This window comes from Ostrinia furnacalis, unplaced genomic scaffold, assembly GCF_004193835.3.
Source record: "Ostrinia furnacalis isolate ACB-3 unplaced genomic scaffold, ASM419383v2 OfSCF0822, whole genome shotgun sequence".
Taxonomy (NCBI): domain Eukaryota; kingdom Metazoa; phylum Arthropoda; class Insecta; order Lepidoptera; family Crambidae; genus Ostrinia; species Ostrinia furnacalis.
The window spans coordinates 43,721-59,177 of NW_021131061.1; the positions used below are offsets into that span (position 1 = coordinate 43,721).

The 15,457-nt window shown below is 39.4% G+C and overlaps 3 protein-coding genes across 3 annotated transcripts; 1 reads left to right on the forward strand and 2 right to left on the reverse strand.

Moving 5' to 3' along the window:
* Positions 1 to 1,292: 1,292 nt before the first annotated feature.
* LOC114350218 (uncharacterized) lies at positions 1,293 to 3,144 on the reverse strand. The gene is made up of 4 exons (XM_028300923.1): positions 3,003 to 3,144; positions 2,543 to 2,919; positions 1,817 to 2,168; positions 1,293 to 1,672 (listed from the first exon to the last, which is right to left on the reverse strand). Exons 1-3 carry the CDS (start codon positions 3,034 to 3,036, stop codon positions 1,929 to 1,931), a joined length of 651 nt encoding a protein of 216 aa, XP_028156724.1. The 5' UTR covers positions 3,037 to 3,144; the 3' UTR covers positions 1,293 to 1,672; positions 1,817 to 1,928.
* A 737-nt stretch (positions 3,145 to 3,881) lies between these two features.
* LOC114350217 (cytochrome b-c1 complex subunit 2, mitochondrial) lies at positions 3,882 to 9,321 on the reverse strand. Its single transcript, XM_028300922.1, has 8 exons — positions 8,930 to 9,321; positions 8,077 to 8,306; positions 7,554 to 7,842; positions 7,106 to 7,233; positions 5,843 to 6,015; positions 5,283 to 5,402; positions 4,295 to 4,462; positions 3,882 to 4,048 (listed from the first exon to the last, which is right to left on the reverse strand). Exons 1-8 carry the CDS (start codon positions 9,134 to 9,136, stop codon positions 3,972 to 3,974), a joined length of 1,392 nt encoding a protein of 463 aa, XP_028156723.1. The 5' UTR covers positions 9,137 to 9,321; the 3' UTR covers positions 3,882 to 3,971.
* Positions 9,322 to 10,662: 1,341 nt separating this feature from the next.
* Positions 10,663 to 13,362, forward strand: Kynu (kynureninase). The gene has a single exon (XM_028300920.1). It carries the CDS (start codon positions 10,809 to 10,811, stop codon positions 12,090 to 12,092), a length of 1,284 nt encoding a protein of 427 aa, XP_028156721.1. The 5' UTR covers positions 10,663 to 10,808; the 3' UTR covers positions 12,093 to 13,362.
* Positions 13,363 to 15,457: the final 2,095 nt, after the last annotated feature.

Sequence of the window (15,457 nt, forward strand, 5' to 3'; positions counted from 1 at the left end):
CAATAATTCAGATTCTGATAGAAACTATATTTATAAGTACGATAATTTTCTGGTTATAGCAATGTTACTCAAAAGTAGAGTGGATAGATCATCCAAAATTAGTGCATTTATGTATGAGAAGGTTACCTATTTTTTATCTTAGATTATACACTTGCGAGCAAAAGTATGGAATCACTTACATGAAGTTGTTTCCACGCGATCTTGTGTACAAACCAATTTGTTAATAACAAAAAAAGTAGCACCATTTTAAAGATTAAACTTTTAACTTTAAATTGATACCAAATTCATTTAAATCACACCAGTGTTTAAAAAGATATCCCGGCTGATGTAAAGAAGTAAGGAAAAAGACATGTATCAACTGTTTGATACGTCGCGAGTTGCGGCCTATTTACCCCCCATAAAAGCAAGTGTTTTCGGATTTTTGCTTTCACACGTTGATCCATACACATCTCCGCTTATTTTGACACTTTACCTGGGATTCTACACCTTCAGAAGCAGCACAAATCGTTGCATTATTGCAAGAAGGGCTCAGCCAGAGGGCTGTCGCACGTCAGCTCCACATAAGCCAGTCCTGGGTTTCGAAAGTTTTAAGACGCTTTCGGGAGACTGGTGGCTTTATCCCGAGACCAAGTTCTGAACATTGCCGGTGCACATCGCAGAGGGAAAATCGTTTTTTCATGTCAACTTCTCTACGAACTGGCTGAGCCCTTCTTGCAATAGTGCAACGATTTGTGCTGCTTCTGAAGGTGTAGAATCCCAGGTAAAGTGTCAAAATAAGCGGAGATGTGTATGGATCAACGTGTGAAAGCAAAAATCCGAAAACAGTTGCTTTTATGGGGGGTAAATAGGCCGCAACTCGCGACGTATCAAACAGTTGATACATGTCTTTTTCCTTACTTCTTTACATCAGCCGGGATATCTTTTTAAATACTGGTGTGATTTAAATGAATTTGGTATCAATTTAAAGTTAAAAGTTTAATCTTTAAAATGGTGCTACTTTTTTAGTTACTAACAAATTCGTTAGTACACAAGATCGCGTGGAAACAACTTCATGTAAGTGATTCCATACTTTTGCTCGCGAGTGTATTAATCCAAGTTTGTTTTTATTTGTATAGAGAACAATAGTGTCTAGACAAACCTAAAAAGGATTTAGGACGCTATTTGGATCAAATATGTAATTGCTCAATAATGAATAATAAATAAATAAATAAGTTTTTTATTAAATTATGTATCCCTTTCTACACATTATTGAAGTTTAGATGCTTACAAAGTTAATAAATAAAACATGAACATTATTTATTATAATAACTCTATATTGTCTACAAATATTCCAATCAGCTTCTCATAATGTCTAAAGTTACTGATAATGCGCCATAAAAACAATACAATCGGTCGACGATGTTAATAACACGAAAATAAATACATTTTAGCAATAACAGCTCTCACAGAATTCAGTTAATATGATTTCAGTTACTCAAATCCAAAACCTTTTCCTCAATATTTATTTATTATAAATGCAAAAATACAATTACTGGCTTAAATATATTATAACATTTTTAGAGGATTTCAGGTCCTCAGGTCAGTTGATTCCTTATCTAAGAGAGCCTTTTCTTTGATATGCATAAGTAACAAATTACAGGATTATATTATTCTGAATCATAGTAATGCATATGTCACCGTAAAATTGTGAATTCCGTCAGATTATAATCTGACATAGTTAAATTACAATCTAACCTAACCTAACCCACTGTTAGTTTACAATCTAACGCATTATATTATAAACTGACAGAGTTCACAATTTTACGTTGACACATATAAGTTCAGATGCCTCTTAGATTTTAGAAGACTTCAACTCTACAAGATCCAGGGCACCTTAATTCTCAAAATTAAACATGCAACTAATAGCAGTAACTTCAGACATGAGCAAATTAAGCCTTATAAGTATCCGTGTGTTTGTAATTGATCTTCTTGTCGATGCCGAGCAGCTGTCGGATGATGAACTCGGGCAGGCGCTTGTGGCGCCACCTGGTGGGCAGCGGCTTGTGGTTGGCCTTCTCCAGTTTCCCAGCGACGTACTTCTCGGCGGAGAACTCGTTGGCCTCCTTCACCATGGCGAGGAGTGAGTTCTGGAAGATCTTTTCTTTGACTTGACGCCTGCGCTGCTTTATCTGTAAGAATGATAGAGAAATAAACATTAGTATAAATAAGTGTTTTCGAACTGTCAAACTACCTATTTGTTTGAATTCGGTTCTAAAACTAAGCAAACTTGTTTTGAGGCAGATAGATAACCTTCCTGCTACAATACATTGTATGTATTTAGTAGAATAAATAGTAATAATAATAGTATATTCGGAGCCCAGACAAAGACTGTTGATGTTTCAAATGCATTGTTTTTGTGTTGTGGCTTTGCCTCATCAATAAAATTATGGTTAATAATAATATGTTAACCTACCTTACTTAGCATATCTATTTACTATTCAAAAATACATATTTAAAGTAAATAATCTAAATATAGTATTATTTAATTGACAAAAAGACATACCCTAGCCCAGCGATATCTCATTCTCTTCCACAGCTTCCTGCGCTTGTGCTTCTTCATCTTTTTCCTCCTAATGACAATAAGCCTGGTCGCTTGCTTCTCTTCATTGTTCAGTGCAGGGAGACCCACTTCATCCTTCCTCCAATTGGTATCAATTAACGGCAAAATCGACCGCGGATTAATTATGGGTATGTAAGGAATCGGGTCCTGCTTAGTTCTATCCACAACATTGCTCTCGGTGATCTCTACACCAATAGAACGAGGTGCAAAAGATAATGTCTTCGCCTTAGACAATAAGCAGGGTTTCTCCACTGGCAGCCGTCGCGGCTGACATTCTTTAACAGCATTTAAAGCTGTCTTGATGTTTATCAGCCGCAGATCTGGAATCATTTAGGAAATTAGGTTATTTTATCACAGAATTCACGATTACCGAATAAATTCATAACCTCAAAATAAAACTTACATTTGACTGTGTTATGAATGGAGTTCATCATCATGAATCCCGTAAAAGCAAAATTAACTAAGACATATCAAGTTTATGGGCGTATTTTATGTAAAAATAATAAATTGTTTAAAATTTTACGCATACAGAAAATTGATGAACTTTTTTTTGACAGTTCATGACAGTTGACAATATTAGTGATGTGCACGTGATGTAAATGAACACGATTCGATTAGCAATTGAATGAGAAAAAGTGTTCAATTGTAAGAATAAGAGATTAGTAGCCGAACAGAGCCCCGATTACGGTAACTTTTAACGTTTCCAATCCAGACGCGCTTCATCGATTCTGCGATACGATTGGTCAAAACAGCTGACGTACGCTGTTGAACGACCAATCGTATCGCAGAATCGAGAAGCGTGTCTGGATTGGAGACGTTAAAAATTACCGTAATCGGGGCTCAGGGCGCCTAGAAGAACGCTGCTTTTCAGGCAGCCTATAAATAAAACTATATATAGAATCTAATGCTGGGCATATTACTAACTCACGCAATTTCGTTTAAAAGGCTACAGGCGCTTACAAAGTTTTAATTTTGATTGTCTTCTAGTGTTGTCTTGTTGGCTGTCCTATTAAATAAATAAAATAAAATAATTTAATCCATTCATGGAGCCAAGCAACTTTTTTTTTTAAAAAAAAACGCCGGAGCCAAGTAAGGCCCTTCCACCAAAGCGGAGCGGAGAAATCTCTCCGCTCCGCCGCCGCTGTCAAATTCTATAGAAAAATTTGACGACCCGACATTTCTCCGCTCTGCTCCGTTTTGGTGGAAACCGGGGGAACTTGTCTAGGAAGAGATCCCACCTCAATGTCCATTATGACAAAAGAATAGGATAAAGAATAGGAAGGACTTTAGGAAACAAAAATAATGACAAAGGTTTCGGTTAGCGATTCATTTTATTAAACTGTCATAAAAATATATAAATAATAGTAATAATTTAAAAACCACATAATAACTCTCGCCCTTCCGGTACTGCGCCTATGTCACCCACCACCGCCACTGACATACATCTACCTGAAAACGTATAGAGGGTAATGAGTAATAAATGAAAAAAGCCCAATGCCAGCCAGCAACAACTATGGCGATCCACTAGCAGTAGAAGTCAATTTTATGGTTGCTCACGCAAGCAAGTCTTCGAAAAATTCAATTACATGTAAAGACAGAAGTAATATTCTAAATGGAGCAGGATTTCTAACAAAATTATATTCTAGATGACGATGAGACTCGTTTACTTAGTGATTTTCATTATTTTGTCCTTACTTTTACTGGACAGCACTTTAGCAGTCGCGCAGACCTCGTCCGCCGGTATGAGGTCGACCATGCACATGGAGTTCTTGGCGCTGTCGATCTGCATATTGTTAGCCACCTGCAGCGCCAGGCCCTCGCTCACCTTCACGCAGTCCTCGTCGTGGAGGGCAAGGCTTACCTCTGGGAAAAAAACATCATCAACAGGTCATTTATTTGCTATTACAGGACAAACACTACACTTCCCATCCCCATGCTAAGTCATAATATACATCCACGGGAAGAGTAGGATTGGTCCTATTTTACTTCGCCAAAACTACACGGCTAAAACGGAGAAAAAACATTTGAATAGGTAACTTGAAGAACTATGAAGTAGAATAAAATATCAGTCTTTCGATAGAGGATCATTTTCAGCGATAGAATAATTCGTTTGCATCAACCACGTAATAAGTTTGGAGGATACCCAAATAGTTAGTAACAAAACAAACATGTTTTGCAAACTGTGATGCTTGTTATTCAAATGGAAGGCGGAATAAGGAACAAAACAACACGTAGGTGTATCTAATATCAAAATATTTGCCCCGTTTATGAACCTTTCGTGTGCTATAGCGAGATAACGATCATCATAATAACAATCGCGTAATATTGGTTTTAATTGACGACTTTCCATTGCTATGTAGATAGATCCAAAAAAACAACTAACATCAGTTACCTAGTTGTTTGATAGGTTTTCCACGATAACTTGAACGGTTAAGTGCCACATTTGCTAAAAATAATATAATATGTGAGAATGAACGTAAGCTAGGTATATTAATTATACACTTAAAATAAGGATTTGGTTACCTTTTAAGTTTACCCAACATTCATTATGCACCATATTTCCTACGGGCCCTGTGATTGCGCACCATAAGATTATTCCTTATCACACATTGGTATCTATTGACTAGCAATGTGTCAATGATCTGCTGACAGCTAAATAATTTATATTGCTCAAAGAACTTACTAAGCCGCTTCTTGCCCACTTCAATCTGCTTGAAGTCCAGATCTCCGACATTCACCAGGAACTCTGCTGCGCACAGGGCCGCCTGCTTGGCCGTACACGACCGGGTCTTTGCTAGGACACCTGTTTTTGTTTAGAAGTTATTACATAGGCGTTACAGCAATCGATTCTGTTCCCTTTCGCATCCCTACGTTCCTTCACTCTATCCGGGAAACGGAAGAGAACGAAGACAAGAATGAAGATTCGAAAAAAAGCAGCTCATTCATTCATTCTTCCCATTTGTTGATTTTCTTCGCAACCGGTAGGTTATGAATATGAATGAGGTTAGAAATGGTAATATAGAAAATGCATTAACGTTACTTTACGTAAAATCCACTATATGTTTAACAGTCTACTAGAACCATCATTAGTCAGTATTCTAGTAATGTACACAAACGAGTAAGATAAATCAAGTTTGCCTAAAGTAGCCTAGGTATGTAACTAATGAGCTTAACCAGGGCTAGGGCCAACAGTCCCCACCATGGTATTGTTCAGTAGATTGGAGACATAATGGTTGCACTAACCAAAGATTCCTTGATCGAAATAGGACAAATTGAAGGCCTTGTAGTCGGTATAGATGTCGTTGCCGGCCATGAGCCCGAGCGGCGGCTGCTGCGTGCGGTCCATGTCGTGCTGGCCGAGCTGGATGTTGCCGGTGCCGCACGCCGCGGCTACTATCGAGTGCTTCAGCAGGCACCTGCCACAGGGGACACCATCGTTTCAGTCAAATGACGTCCACTGCTGGACAAGGCCCCCAACTAGGTGGACCGACGATCTGGTGAAGGTCGCGGGAAGTACCTGGAGGTGGGCGGGACCGGTTGTTATGGAAATCCTTGGGAGAGGCCTTTGTCCAGCAATGGACGTCATTTGGGACACCATAATGCCTGGACTTCATTCGTTCTTTTAAGTCAAATGACGTCCACTGGACAACGACCGGTCCTGCCCTGCCTTTTCCGCAACTTCATCAGATCGTTGGTCCTGATGCGACTATTGTTGTTAGTTGTAAAGAATTTAAAGCAAGCAATAAGAACTCCTCACGGATCTCGTCCTCGAACTCCTGGTTCCTCGCAATGGTCACCTATTGGTGATCAAAGTGAACTTCTTATCCATCCATGGATGATCAAAGGAAACCAAAGTGTTGCCTGGAGTCCACTTTGATCACCTGGGTGACCTATTCCGGGAGATATAAATGGAATAGACCTCGCTAATGTACTACTTAGTATTCCAGTGGTTTTTCCCGACCGAACTTGAGTTCGCGCTTAACGTTTGTGTTGTGAGTGCGTGTGTAGGCACACTCGCACGCACTGTGTAAAGCTAGGAGGTAATGTCAATGTCCCATGATAAGATAAGGGTCACACGCACGAGTAAAGAATTAATTCAGAAGGTTGTAAGCACTTTTAAGTCTAAGCAAATAAAGAAATTTTTACTTTATCTAAAATGAAGGTTTAAATGTAACGCCTAACAAATAATCATTTGTTGCTTCGTCACGCAGACTTTTCTTTATAAATACGTCACACCAGTGTAAGGCGCTAAGTAGGTACCTGCCTTCGTTCGTTCGTTCGTTTCAGCCAAATGACGTCCACTGCTGGACAAAGGCCTCCCCAAGGTTTTCCCACAATGAACGGTCTTGCGCTGCCCGCATCCAGGCTCTTCCTGCGACCTTAACCAATTCGACGGTCCACCTAGCCTGCCTACGCTACGTCTTCCAGCCCTTGGTCACCACTCGAGAACTGAAGTGAGAAGTACCTGCCTTTTTTAAGTAAGGAAGGATTGAGGGTTGTCCTTACGAGATGTCGCAGCTGCTGCAACCGGGCACAGCGAGCGCGATCCACGTGTCGCTTCCGGAGCCCAGGTCGTGGTACTCGTAGCCACTCTTGGGGAACGTGGGAAGAGTGCACGGGTCGGGAGGCCGCTCCTATGGTACATACGAACTAGTTAATCTAATCCCAGAGGCGGTTTTCCATCTTCGAATCATTATGAGATCCAATTCTGAAATTCAGACTTAAGTAAATGAAGGTTTTAAGTAAAACCCATCGTCATTTCAGCCACAGGACGTCCACTGCTGAACATAGGCCTTACCCAATAATGAAACTCTAGGATGTGGAAAAATACGATTGAAATTAATATTCACACCTTGAAACTCAAGTGGATAAAGTTCTGAAGCAAGAGAGCGTAAATTGGCACTATTTTATTGCGGACACCTAACTTAATCTTAGTTAAGTTTGAAATACTAACTCGTCTCAACTCGATCCTCTCAGCCATCCTAAGGGTTTCTTCAAACGGCACTCCGACACTGCCGACCGAGCATCGCACCGATATGAAGTTCGTCTGCGCGAAGCACTGCAGCGTTTCCTGCGACATGCCGCTTATTCGCTCGTCCTCGCAGAACACCGAATTAGCCAGAGGTCCCGCGAAGGCTGCGCGCTGGACCAAATCCATCACGATCTGCTCTGGATGCCGTCTCTCTAAGTCATCCCGGACTAATGGCTTTCGGTCGTCGATCTCCCATTGGTGGTAGCAACACCTTCAAAATTAAGGGTTTAAATAAAACTTCTGTGTTTCATCTGTACGTGTGCAGACTGCAAACTATGCAAACATTAGATCTCTTGATCTGTAACCGGTATTTAAATGGTACAGACAGAAATATGCTATTAAATTATTGAAAAAAAAAAGTTAAATTAGTAATGACAGAGGCCCACTCTTTAGTTCCCTTAGGTAAGGAAGCAAGTTCGAAACCCAATCACGTTAACTAATTTACCTTTGAGCGGCATCCAGCAAGACATTCTTCAGGTCCGGGAAGCAGGAGACGGGGCAGCGCAGCGTGTAGGCGATGGACTGGCGGTCGGAGGTGCAGGTGATGGCGGCGCCGCACTGCTGTAGGTAGCGCGCCTTCATGTACGCGGAGTAGCCGCAGCCCGAGCCCGAGGACAGTGCGCGGAGGAAGTGGCTGGCGCCGATCTGGTCGTCCCATTCGTAGCGGGAACCAGCCTTGCGCGGAAATTGGTGTTGATGAATCCAACTTTGACCATGGCAATCATAAATTATTCCCATATAGGTACAGGGTGGAAACGATAAGTGATCTCACCCGATTATTTCTAAACTACTTATACTACAAGATATCGAAAATATGGTTACCTACTGATTACTGACCCTGAAAGTGCTTCACGAGCTCTTTCAAACGGTACCAATAACAGGTTATAGGATAAACTGGAACTATCTGAAAATTCAATGTTTCACAGCTTCCGTTTGATAGAGCTCATGATGCACTTTCAGGATCAGTAACTAGTTTTTTGATATCTTGTATACTTAGTTTAGAAATAATCGAGTGAGATCACTCATCGTTTTCACCCTGTGACCAGACCTTGATACTATTAAAGGTGGTCTTCTAGAAAAAGGGAGCATTGAAACAACGGTGACTTATAGGTATTTAGCCCAGGGCAAAAGAAAACCACAGTGAGACAGCTAGGTTACATGTTAACTGCTATTGTTGGTCGTTGGAAGGTATCCTCACTAAATGGTAGCTCTGACAAATTGATATCTCTCAGATTTTCGTACCTATGCCCTGAAGTCGCGGATCCCTATCTAAAAGGCATGGCAATAAAGTGGTTTACCTGATACATGATAGTGCAAGCTCCGATCTGTGCGCCCAAAGGCTTCGCGGAGGCTACCTTGATGCCATTCATGAGGTCCGACCGCATCACCTCCATGGGCCCGTAGTCGGGCTTGGGCCAGCAAACCGTCCGGTCATTCCTGCTCACAGATAGCCGCCTGGCCAGGAATCTCTTGTAAACGGGGGCGGTTAATTTGAGTTTGAGCATAGTTTGACATGCGACATGTGTTCGGGTGACAGTTCGTGGTGTTTAGATAATTTGACAGCATGATTGGATAAGTTTTTCTTTTGTTACAAAAAGTATGACATGACTGACTTGGTACTTGTGGTGTTTCCTATATATTTTCATAATACTGATAATATTGGAAGGGTTTTGTCGAATAACCAAATTAAATATTGAATCCCCATCTTTGTTTTCAAAAATACTTACTCTAAGATCTTAATTTTATCACGAATAAATACTCTTAATTTAATCAGACAAATTCGGCGGTTATTAAAAGCCTTCAAAGCAACTTGTTATTCATAGCAAGTAAGTATTTATCTACTGCACTTGCACTTACATTTTTTACATGGTCAACAAAACTCGTCATTTGCGACGTACGTAACATTAGAGGTACGATTTAGGCTAGGTAGACTTGAAGATTCTGATTCGATTACACAAGGAAACTACGAGCATGTTATTAAATTGTAACTTAAAAATAAAAATTAACTACATCACGATCAATTACTTGGCTGAGTTGCACCAACTTAATTTAACCGTAAGTAGGTTTAAAATTAATAACCGATGATATTTGTATGGAATTTGACTTTTTTTGTCAAAGTTAATTAAGATAAGATGGTGCAACCCAGCCTTAGTCGATATTTTTATGAAGTGTGGTAGGTAGACGTATGGATGCGACCAACCAATTTAAATGCTAAAAACAATGACAACCTATAACTTTTATGGCGCGTAATATTTTATTATCACGTAGAAATACCTAGTAAGTATCCTTTAATAGATAAAATGTAGTGTTACCATAAATGTTTGTGAAAGTTGGAATAGACATTATTTACTATTAGAGGCTCTTTTAGGGGGTAAACTAAAAAAATGGCGAAAACCTTTCCCTGGTATAAGAGCAACATAATAGTTATTGCCAAAAACGTTTAAAGAAACCACTGCAGAGAACATTCTAAAGTTACTTCTAGGGTTTTTTAAACCTTGCTCAAAAAGAACGCGCAATCCATTAATCTTCACCGTACAGCCAATACCTTTAATTGTGATCATTTTTTAATACCCATATATTCATGAAAAAAAAAGTTAAAGCATAGTTTTAGTAACAAAAATAAGGTTCGTTCGTTCGTTTCAGCCAAATGACGTCGTCCACTGCTGGACAAAGGCCCCCCCTAAGGATTTCCATAACGACCGGTCCTGCGCTGCATCCAGGCTCTTGCCGTGACCTTCTCCAGATCGTCGGTCCATCTAGTGGGAGGCCTGCCCACGCTACGTCTTTCGAAAAATAAGGTTCAACATTTGTGACTGTATGGCATTTATTCAATTGGTTCTGCCTGTAAAAAAAACACGGACAAAAAAAGTATTTCATAAACGAGTAGGTATTAAGTATTTCTCAATATTAACAACTTTATTACTGTGCTGCGCGCTTACTGTCCAACTCGTTAACAACATTATAATATTTGCTATCACGAAATCTTGGTCACAGTTTCAGTTATTTGCGGGGGAGAAAACGTTGATTCTACGTAAGCTCTGTAAACATTTTAATATAAAAAGATCATAAACAGGTGATATAACACTGCTAGTGATATTTCCGCAACAGGTACTTATACTAGGAGGAACGAAGAAAATCTCATTAGCGCTGCGCATTGTTCCAAAGCAACACACGACAATGGAAAAGCAATACAGTGATGGCTTGGACTACCCAAAGGAACTGGACAATAACGACAGATTGGGACACTTCAGACAACGGTTCTTTTTGAAGAAAGGAGTGATTTACATGTGTGGCAACTCCTTAGGGCTCGCCTCGAAGGACGCAGAAGCCATAATATTAACTCTGCTGGACAAGTGGAAGGACCACGGCGTGAAGATCTGGAACGTTGACAACGGAAAATACTACATGTACTCCGAATGCCTTGCCAAGCTGATGGCGCCTTTAGTCGGGGCTGAAAAGGATGAAATCGCCTTCGCTGGGAGCACCACCACCAACATCCACCAAGCTGTTAGTACTCTTTACAAGCCCACTAAAGATAGATACAAAATTTTAGTAGACGACATTAACTTCCCAACAGATCGATACGCAATTGACAGTCAGGTCAGATTGAAAGGGTACGATCCCAAAGACGCTGTGAAAGTTGTTAAAAGTGTTGAAGGCAAGTTTTTGAACGAAGATCATGTCATCGAAGCTATGACTGAAGATGTGGCACTGATTCTGCTGCCGACCGTCTATTACAGGACGGCCCAAGTGGTAGACATGGCGAAGATAACAGCCGCCGCAAAGAAAAGAGGAATAATTATTGGCTGGGATTTGAGTCACGCTGTGGGCGCTGTTGAAGTGGATCTGAAGTCTCTGGACGCTGATTTCGCTGTGTGGTGTACGTACAAGTACTTGAACGGTGGTCCTGGAGCGACTTCGGCTCTGTACGTGAACCGGCGGCACTTCCAGAAGGTTCCCGGATTGGCTGGGTGGTTCGGTAACAGGCACGAGACGCAGTTTCTTCTGCGGCAGGAGTTCGACCATCAGCCGGACGCCAGCGGTTGGCAGATCGGCACGCCCTCGCTGTTGGCCATGGCAGGCTTGGAGGCTTCATTGACCATGTTCAACGAAGCGGGCATGAGCAAAATTCGGGCGAAGTCGTTGCATATCACTGGTTATTTGATGTACCTTATTGAGAAGAAGCTTGTGGAGCACGGGTTTACGATAGGGAATAACAAAGAGGACAGTAAGAGAGGTGGCCACGTGTGTTTGGAGCACGACGAGGGGTACCGAATCAGCCTGGCCTTGAAGGCGCGTGGAGTGGTGCCGGACTTCAGGGATCCCAACGTGATCCGCCTGACCCCCACGGCTTTGTACACAAGTTACGCCGAGGTATACAATGTGGTGGATATTTTATTGGACATTATCAAAACTGAGAGTTACAAACAATTTAGTGTTAAGAGAAACTTGGTTGTATAACATTATGTACCTATGATTTTTTTTATCATTTAACAAGTGTAAAGCTTTAAGGTATAAAAATAATACTTATTTTATGTGATAGAGCAAAACAAAGCAATTAATATAATTAAATCATCATCAAATAGCTTTAAGTTGTTGTTCTTGCGAGGTTAAGTTTGATTATGTAATAAGGTTTATAATAAACGGTAACCGAGGGAGGTTAAAATGAAAACAGCAAATATTTTGGTTTTCGTTATATTTTAATTTGAAAATAGGCTTATACTATTTAACTCCAGCTGCAATGTGATTATAACTTAAATTCTTTCAATTTATCTCACTATTATCCAACGCATCTATTTAGACAGGTTTCTGATTTTGCTTTACGCACATCCAGTGCATTCCATTTCTCTCGCTGACATATACCTTCGAAACTATTATTTATTTTGCATCCAAAAGTGGTGAACCTTCGGAAAAAGCTTGGCTCTCAGAACCAAGACCTAATTTTGAAGGAAAAAACTAAACTGGATGCGAATATCACAAAATGCTTTTCTAATTCAGACACATAATTATTACACTATAATCACACCACAACTTTACATTTTATAAATAAAAAAATAATTATTATATAATAATATTGTAACAAATGTCAAAACGTCAATTTCAGCGTAGACCGACCGAAATATAAAATTCTGCTATTAAAAAAGAATCTAACAATGTTTTTTTGTGTAATTTTTCGTACTTACAACTTAGATGGACATAGCAAGGAAACCTAATATATTTAGACCTTAAACATTAAACATCTCTTCTATTTATTATTTACAGTAATTTACATCACAAGAGTAATGTTGTATGGTGGTCACAGCGATACAACATTGTTTTTTATATTATTTTTGCAATTATTCTAACGTAAGGAACTACAAGTAAGATCACGAGTCTGAAAACATCTTTCTTACAAAATAATACACAAATAGACATTTCGTATATTAGATTTCAGTGTCAAAATCATCCGAGTGTTCAACTATTACTGTCTGTTTATGATACTGAAATGTAATATACCGTAATCAACCAAGTTGGCACGTATTTTTCGAAATGCTATGACCTGAAGAAACTTGAATGTAATAAAAAAATAAGAATGAAGTTTTCTGTGAATAAAATTACAGATTTTCTGAAAAGTGATCTTTTTGTTTAACAAATCAATCCATTTTCATTTATGTAGTGCTAATTCTAGTAACACAATATTCACAATAAAGTGCGCGGTTTTTTTAAATATGTTTTGTCGTGATATTTTTAATTAACACTAACGACAACTAAAAATGCACGATAAATCTATACACAAACAGTTCACTATCGCTGACGCTGAAATAGTCACAGTATCTGCACACTTTAGTGCTTATCGTGCATTTAATGTCAGCTATCAGCCAGGAACTACAATGCACGTAATGTACTCGATTATAAAGACGATCAGTCTATAGCAAATATTGTACTTGGACAACAGAGGATTTGAATAAAAACCACACAAATTCCGTGCTCAATTTCATACCTCACGCTACTAATTTATTATTTTTTAAAACAACGCAAAACAATTTCGATTAGTTTCAAAAGAAAACACTATTTAATTTTGCAGTTGTTACAAATTATTTTAGTAGCACACGCGTCTATAGATTACTGAAGATAAAGTAACGCCAAGTCTGAAATTTTGACCGACAACTAGCGTCGCCAGTCTTCAAAACTAATGATTTCCCATTTTTATAAAGCGGAACAGATAATAGACTGCTCACAAAAAAGCCAAAAGTCTCCATAATCTTATCTCTACGATCTCAATTTGAACTTTAATTTCCAGATGTTTGTTTTACTTTGCCATAGCACCGCATATTTTTGAAAATGTTTTTGTGTATTTCGTACCTTGCAGTTCATTTCATTTTCGTATTCAGTTACGCCTTCAAATGGCTGATTGTCTATTACGCTGATAATGCTGCTCAAAGACATCAAGTTCTCCAAAGGGCCAACATCGAAATCTCAATAAAAGCACTTTTTGCTCAACACCTACGCTATAAGACTGTTCAGTCATGGGCATTAAAATGTAAATTCACTATGCATCATCTACAAAGCAAACTGAACCTTACCCATGACTGTATAAAGGTATTTTTGTTGAGATTTAAATAAGGATAGTCCCGGCAGGTTGGGAAGTGGCTCCGCAAAGGTTAAGTGGTACCTTTGGGGCGTGGGCCGGCGGATCGGTTGAGCACAGAAGCGCGCGTCGCTCGCTGCCACCATACTCCTACTCGCTCACAGCGCATACTGAGTGACAGATGGTTGTGACACGCCAGTCTCGACTCTCTGCGGAAGATAATAAGGAATTAGTTATCGATTTTTTTTTATTACACGTGTGAAATTTCTGTTGCTAAGATCCTACGTATTAACTAGCATGCGTCCGTGCGAGTATTAAGGCGATTAGAGTCCTCAATGACCTTGAGCGTTTGACCTTCACGCTTCGCACAACACCCGCGCACCCCGCACGAAAACTCCGATTTGACACCGATCAAAAATACACGGGCATAGGTAGGTACAGAATAGAAGCTCTTTCTTCATACATTACTGCCTATTATTTTAAACTTGAATTGATGAACCTTGATGTCGATGTCATTCAACGCAGGCGCAAGTGATCGCCCGAAATGTTCTAAACTAGCGCACCGTATAGTAAGGTATTTATATTTAACAAAAATTACAAATCCATGAACATTTTGTATGGGATAATATTTTTTATTTTATTTTATTTAGCTTATAATGTATGTTGTGTGTAAACTATGTTTGTTCGGGTGGAATTTTGCAAGCTGAATTAGTTAGATCCATTTCCTGACGACAACCGATTGAGTTAAAATTTCGGATACACATGCAATTCGGATGACAATGCAATATTATGATGACATGGAGCTGATCTGATGATAGAGCTGGAAAGTCAGTGACCCCATAGGAACTCCGGAATAAAACGACTCCATCGAGTTGAGGCTCGTTTGATTTGTATTTATTTATTTACATTAGGGTTTACATAGTTACGGTAAACTACTTTACAAATCATATCCTTGAATTTTGGGACACGTTGTATAATAGAAAAAGACACGTTCCAAATTAGTGAAGGAATGTTAGATAGATACTTACATCACTGCATTCATTTTCAAAGCTCTCATGGCCGCATATTTCATCGAACCATTTTCATAAACTCAATCAGATGTCGTTATTTATGTCGGTATATGCGCGAAATAAAGACTTTGTTTTACGTATTATTGCATACTTATCATCTTTTATCTGAGCTTTTATCTCAAGAATAAAATTGTCATTTTGACAAAATATTTCCCATACGGAGACTGTCAATAGGCCAATTTTATTCT